The sequence below is a fragment of the Moschus berezovskii genome, chromosome 16 (assembly GCF_049115385.1).
Source record: "Moschus berezovskii isolate FMDL1 chromosome 16, NW_MosBer_1.0, whole genome shotgun sequence".
Taxonomy (NCBI): Eukaryota; Metazoa; Chordata; class Mammalia; order Artiodactyla; family Moschidae; genus Moschus; species Moschus berezovskii.
In genome coordinates this window covers 19,947,394-19,959,037 of record NC_142475.1, presented here as the reverse complement: position 1 = coordinate 19,959,037, position 11,644 = coordinate 19,947,394, and the positions used below count along the sequence as shown (strand labels likewise).

General features: G+C 52.4%; 1 protein-coding gene across 1 annotated transcript; it reads left to right on the top strand.

The window, feature by feature from the left end:
• The first annotated feature begins 3,730 nt into the window (after positions 1 to 3,730).
• KLF10 (KLF transcription factor 10) lies at positions 3,731 to 9,878 on the top strand. The gene is made up of 4 exons (XM_055432405.2): positions 3,731 to 4,103; positions 6,870 to 7,106; positions 7,215 to 8,130; positions 8,422 to 9,878. Exons 1-4 carry the CDS (start codon positions 4,065 to 4,067, stop codon positions 8,679 to 8,681), a joined length of 1,452 nt encoding a protein of 483 aa, XP_055288380.1. The 5' UTR covers positions 3,731 to 4,064; the 3' UTR covers positions 8,682 to 9,878.
• Positions 9,879 to 11,644: the final 1,766 nt, after the last annotated feature.

Below are 11,644 nucleotides of genomic sequence, written 5' to 3'. Positions count from 1 at the left end.
AAAACCTGTCAGTAGGTCCCCACTGTCCTCATGATAAAAGGTCCGCATCTACATTCCTTAGCAGGGCACACAAGGCCCTTGATGTTTGGGGCTGCTTCTCTTAATATCCTGAATGCCTCCTCCTAACTCTCAAATTTGTGAGCTGACGATTCAGAGCATCCTGAATCCCCACCGCCTCCACTTCTCCGCTCCTCTAGCTTAGAAGCCAACCAGAAGAGCCTTCCCTCACCCCGTCTGTCCTCATCTACCTAGGACACGGTACACACGCTCTACTTAGCATTCATCAACTACAGTCATGGCTGGCCAGCTCACCTATTTCCTTCTTTCACTGTACTGGAAGCTCCTGCAACACAGCAGCTGTGTCTTTTTTTATGCTTGTTCCCCAGTGTTCAGCTAGCACCTGGCATATGGTGGGGCAATGAAAGAATGGTGACAATATCCACTGACGGTAAGGAGCAAAGAGAAGATGGCTGGTGGGGACAACGTGTTTTAATATCCATAAAACTGAACTGAGGGATCTTTACATGTCAGCCCCACACCTTCCTTCACAGTTCCAACTGAAGGAGAAACCAGCACCATTAGCAGGAGGGTGACCAGCATTTAACTGAAGGACTGCTTACTACTGCTCAGGACTTTATTTTACTCATGCCTGAGATGACAGTTTTCCATGCCTGATGCTGCAATGATCCAAGTCAAGGGAAAGGATTAGAAGGGTCCATACTTCTGTCCAGGCAGTTGTCCACATTCTGCCTATTACCTCAGTGAATCTTCACAAACAACCTACAATTTTATTTCCTCCATTAAAGACCATGACTGCCTAAAGTGTCTGCACTGGAAAACAAAGATGATTATGACATGGCCACTATCTTGAAAAAGCTTTTATTTACATATAGGCTACTTGGGGCTTCCCTGGTGGCTCAGACAGTAAAGAATCTGCCTGCAATGCGGGAGACCTGGGTTCAGTCCCTGGGTCAGGAAGATCCCCTGGAGAACGGAATGGCTACCCCCTCCAGCATTCCTGCCTGGAGAATTCCAAGGACTGAGGAGCCTGGTGGGCTACAGTCCATGGGGTGGCAAAGAGTCGGACACAACTGAGCAACTAACACACACACTTATAGTCTACTTGTCTTTATCCTCCCATCCAAGCCTTTTAAAAGCAGGGACATCACCAGTCTTATTCACTGCTGTTGCCCCAGTGAATACAACACAAAGTAGGTGCTCAACAAATGTTTCTTGAATGCAGTGGGTAAATGAGCAATACAATGCTTATAGAATGAGGATGTGACCATAGGCAAGGGTATATCTGGGTGGGAGAGAAGACTGGGAGGGTGGGGAAAGTTGGGGGCAGGATGGAACAGCCTTTAATCTCCTAGGCAATAGGAGCAAAGGATCATTTTTTAAGTACAGATAATCATGACTGGATCATGACTTTTGAAAAGCCCACTCTAGTTTCAGTGTGGAGTTTGCCATTGGTGTGCCAGCGGGGCTGGGGTGAGGGTTGGGTGAGGGGAGCGCAGGTTGTTTAATCCAAGCAAGCAATGACGACAGACTGACACAGAGTGACATTTGAGGGGTACAAGTGGAACGTGAGGGACGAGAGACATTTTTGAGGCAAAACTGCTCAGAACTGGGGACCAACTGAGGAAGGCAGTGAAGGCTGGATGGGACGAGAAGCCCACGTGGGAAGAGGTAAAAACGACTTTAGTTTTGGTTCCTTTCAGCCTGAGGTGCCTGGGTAACATCTTTCTCTGAATCTCTAGGAATGGTGCCACCACCACACTGTTCCTCCTGTTTTGAGTCACTCCCACAAGCCAGAAATGCTCCCTGCTCCTCAGCGTGCTGGAGAACCATGCCAGCAGGCCCCACATTCCTGAGGAAGAGAATGAGGGACCTGGAGGGTCGGCTGCGGCCTCGCCGGGGGCAGCTCCCCGACAGGAAGGCAGGCTGGGCACAGACAGGAGCTTCCTCTGCTGCAGCAGGTGCCCAGGGCCAGCTGCTCCAACACCCCCCAGGCTCACATCAACAGGATGGGACAGCCCAGGCGGAAGGAAGCCCGCAGGGAGGGACGCCCGCCGCTGCAGACAGAAGCCGGGGCAGGGGATGAAGGGGAGACAGGAAGAGCTGCCTGAGCTGGCGCCCCTCCAGCAGATTCAGGAGAGGCAGTGACAGGCGGCCATTCAGTCCTCCTTCCCTCTCTCAGTGGGCGTCTCTAGCCCTGGTTGATCCTATTATTATTACTACTACTGTTGTTGGCTAGCCTGGACCTGTTTCTAAAATATTTAATTCATTGATTTTCTTTTTTTTTTCTCTTTCTGGCCATGCCCAGAGGCTTGCAGGATCTCAGTTCCCCAACCAGGAGTTGAACCCAGGCTATGGCAGTGAAAGCACCAGTCCAAACCACTGAACCGCCAAAGGATTCCCTAGTTTATTCCTTTTCTATACTCATTTTGTGATTATTAGGAAAGAAAAGACACTTACATCATCAGCCTTTCAGTTACACGGTGAAGTGAGGCAGCTGGAGGGAAGGGCAGTGATTTCTGCCCCCTGTTAGCCAGTCCCAAGGAGTGGCTTTAAGCTTGCTTTAAGCTGCGCTATCACCCTCCTCTCCAACAACAGCTGTGTACAGGGCACCAAATGGCCAAAAGGGAGCCGACAAGGGGCCAAAGCAGAACCATAGGCTCGCAATCCGGAGGCCCCAGACCGCCTCTGACCTGGTTCGGGATGGGGGTTGTGGAGGTGTGGCTGGGGCTTTCGTGGGACCGAGAGCAGGGGGTTTCGTGACTTCGATTTGGCGAGCATTCCCAACGCAACCCACTCCCAGGCGTGCCCTGGCTGGCGCCTCGTGACCCTATAAGACCCCGCCCCTCCCCATCTCCACCAGCAGTTTCCCAGCAGGGCGTTTCCGGAGGCCGTGGCCCAGGGTAGGTGTGGGGGTAGGGTCTACCTTTGAAACAGCTTGTAGACTGCAATTTAAACTTTACACTGAGCTCAAAAGTCGGTTCTGCAACAGAGTCGGCTCCAGAGAAAGAAAAAAAAAAAATTCTGGCCTATGGCTCCGCATCACCCCCACTGGTCTAGTTTTCGGGGCTTCCTGCAGTCTCTCCACAGCCCTGGAGGAAGGATGGGCGGGGCGGACGGGGGCGGGCTACGCGGCCAGCAGTGCAGATGGAGAGGGCGAGACAGCGCCTGCGGGTCAGGCGTGGGCGGGGGGGGGGGCGCAGAAGCAGGTGTCCGCTCGGTGACAGGATTCCCTTCCCCTCGCCTCCCCTTCTCTGGTGCTACCCACGGTTCAGCGAGGCAAAAACCCAGCAAATGCTCCAGAAATGCGGCTCGATCGGTCACCAGGCTCTCCTTTCTCGCCAGACGCGCAAGAGGACGGGGCGCTTCCAAATGCAAATCTCTTGGCTCTGGACCCTTGGCTTGCAGCCGCCGCCTCCCCCGCCTGGCCACCCGGCGTCCCGCCCACCCCGCGGCGGCGGCGGCCCGAGATGGGACCTCGCCCGCGGAGGGGAATGGGCGGAGCGGGCATCCCTCCCCACCTCCCACGTGGGCCCGGCTCTCCGCAGAGAGCTTGGGCGCGCCGCTGCAGCCGCGCCTCCGGGCTGGGCCCGGGTTCCTGGCGCCGCCCCCACCCCCGGGCCAGAGATGGGGACTGCAGAGATGGGAGGGGGAGTGGGTGAGGGGTGGGGGCCGCGTCCACAGAGTCAGGTGGTGGCGGGAGTTCCCTCGGGCTGGGCCCGGGGAAACGCGCAGCCGGGGAATTGTGTACACGCTCCACTGACACAAGCTTCACGCTGCCGGGCAGCCGCTGATCACGCGTGGCCCCGCGAGCCCATTGGCCGGCGCCTCACACACCTTTGTCGCTGATTGGCCGGCCCAAGGCTCCGCCCCCACCCCCGCCCGCGGCTCAGGGCAGGCGGAGCGGCTACCTGAATGGGGAGGGGGGCAGACGGCGCGGAGCGCGGCGGCGGCGGGAGCGGCGTCGAGTGTCTCCGGGCGCCTGTCTGTGGCCAGGCAGCCAAGGACAGCCAGTCAGCTCGTCGCCGGCGGCCGGGCAGCCAACCATGCTCAACTTCGGCGGCGCTTCTCTCCAGCAGGCTACGGTAAGTCACCTGGGGATGCCCCAAGCCCTTCTCTTGCCTCGCTGCGTCCGGGGAGACCCCCGAGCCCCTGACATCAGCCTCGCCTGAGGACGGAGGTTGCAGGGGAGTCGTGGAAGAGGAAGAGGGGCTTCCCGCCTGCGGACTGGGCATTGGTGAGGGCGTGTGTGTAGCGGAGGTGGGGGGACTCTGGAGAAGCAGGCTGGGAGCTAAAGACGAAGTGAGAGAGGGTCTCGCTCGAGGTGTGAGGCGGGGAAGGGGGCATCTCCGCTGGGAGACTGGAAGCAGGTGAGAGGGTGAGATGACCGGAGGGGCGGGAAGAGTGAGGAGACGGAGGGCTGGCTGCCCTGTCAGCGAGAATAGGAGGCGTGGAAGTACAGGAGGAGGGGTGCGAGGGGGCCACCCTGCACCTGGCGCCTGGGGACAGAGATGCCTCGGTCTGGATAAGGAATGCGCCCCAGGCTGGGAGGGGTCTGCTCTCGAGCATGTGAGGGGTGGGGAGTCCACCGGAGAGGAGAGGGGGACTCCCCATCTCGGGGGGTCTTCAACGAAGGCTTGCAGGACTGGGGCTACCCAGCGGATAGCGGGGGGGCTGTGGGGAGGGGCGCCCGGCGTGGGTGCCAGGGGATGGCACGCGGGCCCGGGGAGTTTACCCCACCCTAGACGTCTGGAGGGGACTCCCTTATCTCCGGAACGGGCAGGCAGGTGGCCTCCCCCGGAGGACGCCTTGGCGGGGGAGGGGGGCTGGGAGCCGCCTTGGCGACAGTAGATGGAAGGGGTGGGAAGCGGGACCCCAGCATCGGGGTGGGGAAGGTGGGCGGGGGGGGGGATCCGGGGCTGCGAGACGCGGGGGCCGCGCGCCGAGGCGGGAGCCGCCGGCCGTGGGGCCGCGCGCCTGGAGCCGGGCCTGCTGGGGGCTGCACGTCTGGGAACTCGTGGAGATGCTGGGCTCGGCGCAGGGGTGGTGGGGGGGCCGGAGCTGCCGGAAACCGCGGGGACGGGGGGGCGCCGCGTCTTCGGGGCGAGTCGGGGTGGTCTGAGATCCCGCGGGCGGCGTGGGCGGGAAGCGCCGAGGGCTCGGCCGGGTCCCCGGGGGCTGCGGCCGGAGGAGGGCGGGGGCCGGGTTTCCGCGGGGACCTGGCTCCTCCTCCGGCAGCTGAGGCGGAGGCCAGGGGGTGGGCCGGGAACGGATGCGCCCGGGGAGCTTCTCGTCCCCGAGTGACCCAGCGCGGGCCTCCGCCAGGGCGGGAGCGAGGCCCGGCCCCGCTGTCGGTTCCTAAGGGAACGGCGGGGAGCTGGAAGGGGCGGGCGCGCCGGGAGCCGGGCGCCCGCGGCCCCGCCCCTCCCCGCAGGCCCGGGCGCGCACGGCCGGGTGGTTGGCGGCGGCGCCCGCGGCCCCTCCCCCGGGCCGTCGCGAGGGCGGGGGCCCGGCGGGCTCAGGAAGTAGGTGAAAGGTGACGGCGCGGCAATTCCCAGTTCACGTTTCCTGCGCCGCCCAGAGCAGCCGCTGATCACGCTTTGTTCACATGCCTCGCCCCCCCGCCGTCCTCCTCCGCGCCCCCGCCCTCCGCCGCCCAGCCAATCCCAGCGCGGGCCGCCCGGCCGGCTGGCCAATGACGGGGGCAGGGACGCGGGGACGTGCGAGCGGGCGAGGAATGTTCCCAGTGACTCACCCGCGAGCCTCATTGAGGTTAGGGCGGCCCCATCCGTCTGTCCCCGCCAGCAAGGATCTCCCCCGCCGCCCGCCCCCGCCCCTTGTCTGCCTCCCCCCCAACCCCTCCTCACGCCCGCGCCTCCGCCCGCGCTTCCCTTTCCTGCCTCCTTCGCGCCCTACTCCCTTTCCTTTCCCCTCCCGGCTTCTCTTCCTGCCCTTCCTAGCGCATACTCCCCTTCCCTCCTGCCTAGCCTTTTCTCTTTTTTTTCCCTTTTGCACTGGCGTCTTGAGGCTTTTACACATACATGCGCTGTCCGTTGCAGCTTACGTAAAAGGCGCGCGATTATGCAATTGCATTGTTAGCTGTATTTCAAGAGCAGCAATAGCTTCTTAAAGGTTTCTACACGAAGGCTTTTAAACGAGTTGAAAACAATTCCTAGCAATGTAAAGAATATTTTTCGGTGTTTTTACACAATATCTACTTAAACCAAAAAAGTGGGATCACGTTAATGGAAAATTGAAGAGATGGAGTGTGGTAACCATTTTAGTACAGTTTAAAACAACTTCAGTATGACGCATTAAATATCTGATGGGAGGAGTTCAAATAAATACAAAGCATGTGCTGTTATTTTTTTCATGGAGAAGTTCTTTAAACAGTTGAAATAAGATTCTATTTTGATTATTCCAGATTCCTTACAGAGTTTTTTGCAAATTTTGGTCAAATATTAAATTTTCTGATTTTTTTTTTTGTGTGTGTTATTGCATCAGCTGGTCATAGACTCCTGTTGCATTTGGCTACTCTGGAAAGAACATAAAATGTTTTTCTTCTTCCAAGCCAAGCAGTTCTCTTTTGAATGACAAGTGCATTGATAACTTTAACCTTAGGTCCCCTTGATAGTAATAACTTCCTTGCAAGGTTATCCATGTTCAAGCCTAAGTTTGAGAGGAAGAATGGGGAAGATTTTATCACTACTATTTCATAGTAGGGATGAGAAGAATAAGTTTTATCTTGAAAAGTTGTGCAGATTGTAAAAAAAATAAAAAACAGCACATTACTGTGAGTGTCATGTGGATGACAACAGTATACTCATAACGTGAGTCTTTTGTATTTATAGGAGGAAAGAATGGAAATGATCTGTGAAAGGTCAAAAGAGAGTGTGTATTCCTGGAACAAAACTGCAGAGAAAAGTGACTTTGAAGCTGTAGAAGCACTTATGTCAATGAGCTGCAGCTGGAAGTCTGATTTTAAGAAATACATTGAAAACAGACCCGTTACTCCAGTGTCTGATACGTCAGAGGAAGAGAATCTGCTTCCTGGTACACCTGATTTTCATACCACAATCCCAGCATTTGTAAGTATTGTTGTTTCACAGATGAATGTAAATGATAATGCTTCTTACAGTTTATATCATGGACTCCACCGATCCTCATGCTGTTGCCTGTGTTTCTCTTCTCTGTAGTGTTTGACTCCACCTTACAGTCCCTCTGACTTTGAACCTTCTCAAGTGTCGAATCTGATGGCACCAGCGCCACCTACCGGACACTTCAAATCATTGTCAGAAACTGCCAAGCCTCACATTGCAGCTGCACCTTTCAAAGAGGAGAAGAACCCTGTACCCGCCCCCAAACTCCCCAAGGCTCAGGCAACCAGTGTGATTCGTCATACAGCTGATGCCCAACTGTGTAACCACCGATCTTGCCCCGTGAAAGCAGCCAGCATCCTCAACTATCAGGACAATTCATTTAGGAGAAGAACCCACCTAAACCCTGAGACTGCAAGAAAAAGCATACCTTGTGCCGCCGTGTCCCCAAACAGGTCCAAACGTGAGAGAGATACAGAGGCAGATGTCGAAGAGAAACCCAGCCCCGCTGCACTTTATGACTTTCCCGCGCCTTCCTCAGAGACCGTCATCTGCCGACCTCAGCCGGCGCCGGCGTCCCCGCAGCAGAAGTCGGTCTTGGTCTCCCCACCCGCAGTGTCCGCAGCGGGAGTGCCCCCTATGCCGGTCCTATGCCAGATGGTTCCCCTCCCTGCAAGCAACCCCGTCGTGACGACAGTCGTCCCCAGCACGCCACCCAGTCAGCCGCCAGCTGTCTGCCCCCCTGTCGTATTCATGGGCACTCAGGTGCCCAAGGGCGCCGTCATGTTTGTTGTACCCCAGCCGGTCGTTCAGAACCCAAAGCCTCCGGTGGTGAGCCCAAATGGCACCAGACTCTCTCCCATTGCCCCTGCTCCTGGGTTTTCTCCTTCCTCAGCTAAAGTCGCTCCTCAGATTGACTCATCGAGGATAAGAAGCCACATCTGTAGCCACCCAGGGTGCGGCAAGACCTACTTTAAAAGTTCTCATCTGAAGGCCCACATGAGAACGCATACAGGTACCAGCCACTTCTTACTATGGCTGAGAAATTTGGGTGATGTTTTTTTGACAGTGATAACAAATGTAAGCCAGGCATGTTAGGAAAGAACTGGCCTTATTAGCCAGTTCAGTGGATGGTATTCATCAGTGCACGGTCTTCTAAAAGATTTCATTACGGTGTTTTTGTTTTAATTTCTCAAATGATTCTTTAAAAACCAAAGTGTTGTTAAGCTTTAAATACAACTTAATACGTAAAGGACTATGACTTAATAAATGCATAGTAATAAAGATAGGACTTTTTTTGTTTCAGGAGAAAAACCTTTTAGCTGTAGCTGGAAAGGTTGTGAAAGGAGGTTTGCCCGTTCAGATGAACTGTCCAGACACCGACGAACCCACACAGGTGAGAAGAAGTTCGCCTGTCCCATGTGTGACCGGCGGTTCATGAGGAGCGACCATTTGACCAAACACGCCCGTCGCCACCTGTCAGCCAAGAAGCTACCGAACTGGCAGATGGAAGTGAGCAAGTTAAATGACATTACCCTACCTCCAACCCCGGCTCCCACGCAGTAATGGATGATGAAGAATCAGACTAACTTTAACTTTGGTCACAGCCAGAAACCAGTGGTGATAGAAAAATGCTTCCACTGCAGGTGTGTGGCCCTCCAGTGTGGGCTGCAAGCAGAAGCCCCACGGCCTGGGGAGAAGGCCCAGCCTGGGTTAGACGGTAAGAAGTGCTGTGGCCACAGGCAGGTAACTGAGTGGCAGGACTCGTTTCTTACCGCATAAGAGAGAGAAGAAAGCTTTTATTCAATATTTTTTGAAGGTTTCAGGTGAGGTCACCCCAACCACCGGTAGCACAGATTTTGAATTTGTGTGCACAATTTGTTGTTTTACTTTCACCATTTATACTTGAGACCAACTTTTCAATGTGATTCTTCAAAAGCACTGGTTTCAAGAGTGTGTACTGGAAAACATTACGGTACAGAGATGGAGATGTAAAATTGGTTTTGTATCATCGAATATTATTATCCTTTCCTAGAGTTGCCTTGTTTACTATTCTTAGTCTTTCCATTCAACTTGTGGACGTAGTTGTTAAATATATCTAGAACTAGCATTTTTACACTAGCTGCTGATGTTTGGAATTGAGCAACTGTATATTGCTAAAGAGGTCCCAAAGAATTGGAATCCTCATTAATTTAATTGCTTTGAAATGTAGCTTCAATTTTTTCTTGCATTTTTGTTTTAAAAGTTCAACAAATGATGTACTAGGTATTTTATTATGCTTTGAATCTTAGTTGGTTGCAGTTTCTTGTATAGATTTGAAAATTGTATACCAATGTGTTTTCATAGACTCTAAAATACACTGCACTTTGTTTAGAAAACAAATTGAAGATGAAAACATATTGTAAAGAAGGGATATTAAGGATTTTAGATAACTCCTTGAAAAAGATGGCTTAGGTCATCAGTAAAGTACCCTTATGTTATGAGGATATAACATGTGCTTTATTGAATTAGAAAGTTAGTGACCATTATTCACAAATGGATAAATGTCCTATTAATTTATAGAAGTTTTTGGGGGGAGGGGAGAATGTGGAACAAGATAGGTAGAAAAATAGAACATTCACTTTTGATAACAGTATTTCTGTTATACTCTTGTGTAGTGGATGATATGCACAGTGGTAAGACAAAAGTCAATTGTTGAAAATATGTAGTGAAAAATGTCACTATGTCTTTCCATTTAACATTTTTCTCTATATTGGGTATAGATTTCTGCCAACAAAACTTTGGACCCTTGGAAAACAAAAAAGAACTTTTAATTAAAAAAAATACTTGTGATTTACAATTTGCACAATATTTCTTTTGTTGTACTTTATATCTTGTTTACAATAAAGAATTTCCTTTGGTATATATAACTGGTTGATTGTATTTGTTGAAAACTATTTTCACTTTAACCTTGACGTTGATCACTGTGGTGCTAAGACTTATGGTTAATTTCTCTTAAGAACCCCATTCACAACTGAGGTTTTTGCATGCAGGAGTTTATCTTTCACGTGAGTAATCAAGAGCAAGGGCAGGGCAGTCCCTGGTGGTCACAGGTTAGGATGAGACTTGACACTCCTGACCAAGGGCCTGGGTTGGGGAGCTAAGATCCTGCAAGTCACCTGAGGTGGCCAAAATAATAATGATAAAATCCAATTAGAAAAAAAAAAAGGCAAGATATCTATCTATATATTTGTTGATAATAAGTGAGCCTGCCTTTTCTAAGAAAGCAGTCCATTTTAATTTTTAAACATTTTTGTACGTCTTGGTGATTTGGGGTTGAAATATAGGCCCAGCTTTCCGTAAAACCTTAAGTGGCACTGAGAGAACACCACGGTGAGTCATTACAAGTAATGAGACTGCTATAAAGTGAAAAGAAGGCTGACCTATTAGAGTACATTACTCACCTCTAGAAGTTAGATTAACTCAGACCATTAAGTGAGAGCTTAAATGCAATAAGCATACCAGCACTTAAGCTGCGTGAAAGCTAATCCACCTCTGAAGAGATGCGCTCGCTAGTCACTCATGAGTACAACTAGGGGATGTAAATGCCACTTGGTGAATGGTGTATACTTTTGGAGATTAGTACTTTAATTTGCTCTGAGATCACCTTGTCATGAGACAACATCTTCCATGCTGTTCAGCTTACTGGTTGACTTGGTCTGGCTCGATGCTGAGTGCCATGGCGAGGGGCAGTGTGCTCACATGGCACCAGTTGTAGGACAGGCATCCTGGCCCCTCCAGGCACCTGCTGCTACTTTTCCAGGAAACTTATACCAACTAAGCACAGCGCAGCTGCTGGAGGGGGCCTTGCCATTGTGTAGTGTCTTGTGTTGGGACCTGCACTATTCTAATCCCTAGAGTTCCTCAGGGTGGCAGGTCTTCAGAAGTGGGAAGAGAGGGAGGGGGCTGAAGTATTCTCTTCCTGGCCCAAAGCCAGTCCTTGGTAATGATAAAGCCAGTGGAACTTGGCCACCCATTGCTATTTTCAGCCCAATCCTAGTTGACACCTGACACTTCTCCTTAAAAGTAAAGTCAAGTCGCTCAGTCGTGTCCGACTCTTTGCAACCCCGTGGACGGTAGCCTACCAGGCTTCTCCGTCCATGGGATTCTCCAGGCAAGAATACTGGAGTGGGTTACCATTTCCTTCTCCAGGGGATCTTCCCGACCCAGGGATCGAACCCGGGTCTCCCGCATTGGAGGCAGACTCTTTAACCTCTGAGCCACCAGGGAAGCCGACACTTCTCCTTAGAAATATTGTAAATCAGATTATTTGAATAATGTATTGAGTTCAGTGTTGATGCAGACTCTGATCTTAAAAGTTGCCCCCAAACAAGTGCCACTTGTAGCATGTTATGATAATGTGGTATTTCTTAATACTTTGTGCTGTACTTAGTCGATCAGTCGTGTCTGACTCTGTGACCCCGTGGGCAGTAGCCCACCAGGTTGGGGATTCTCCAGGCAAGAATACTGGAGTGGGTTGCCATGCCCTC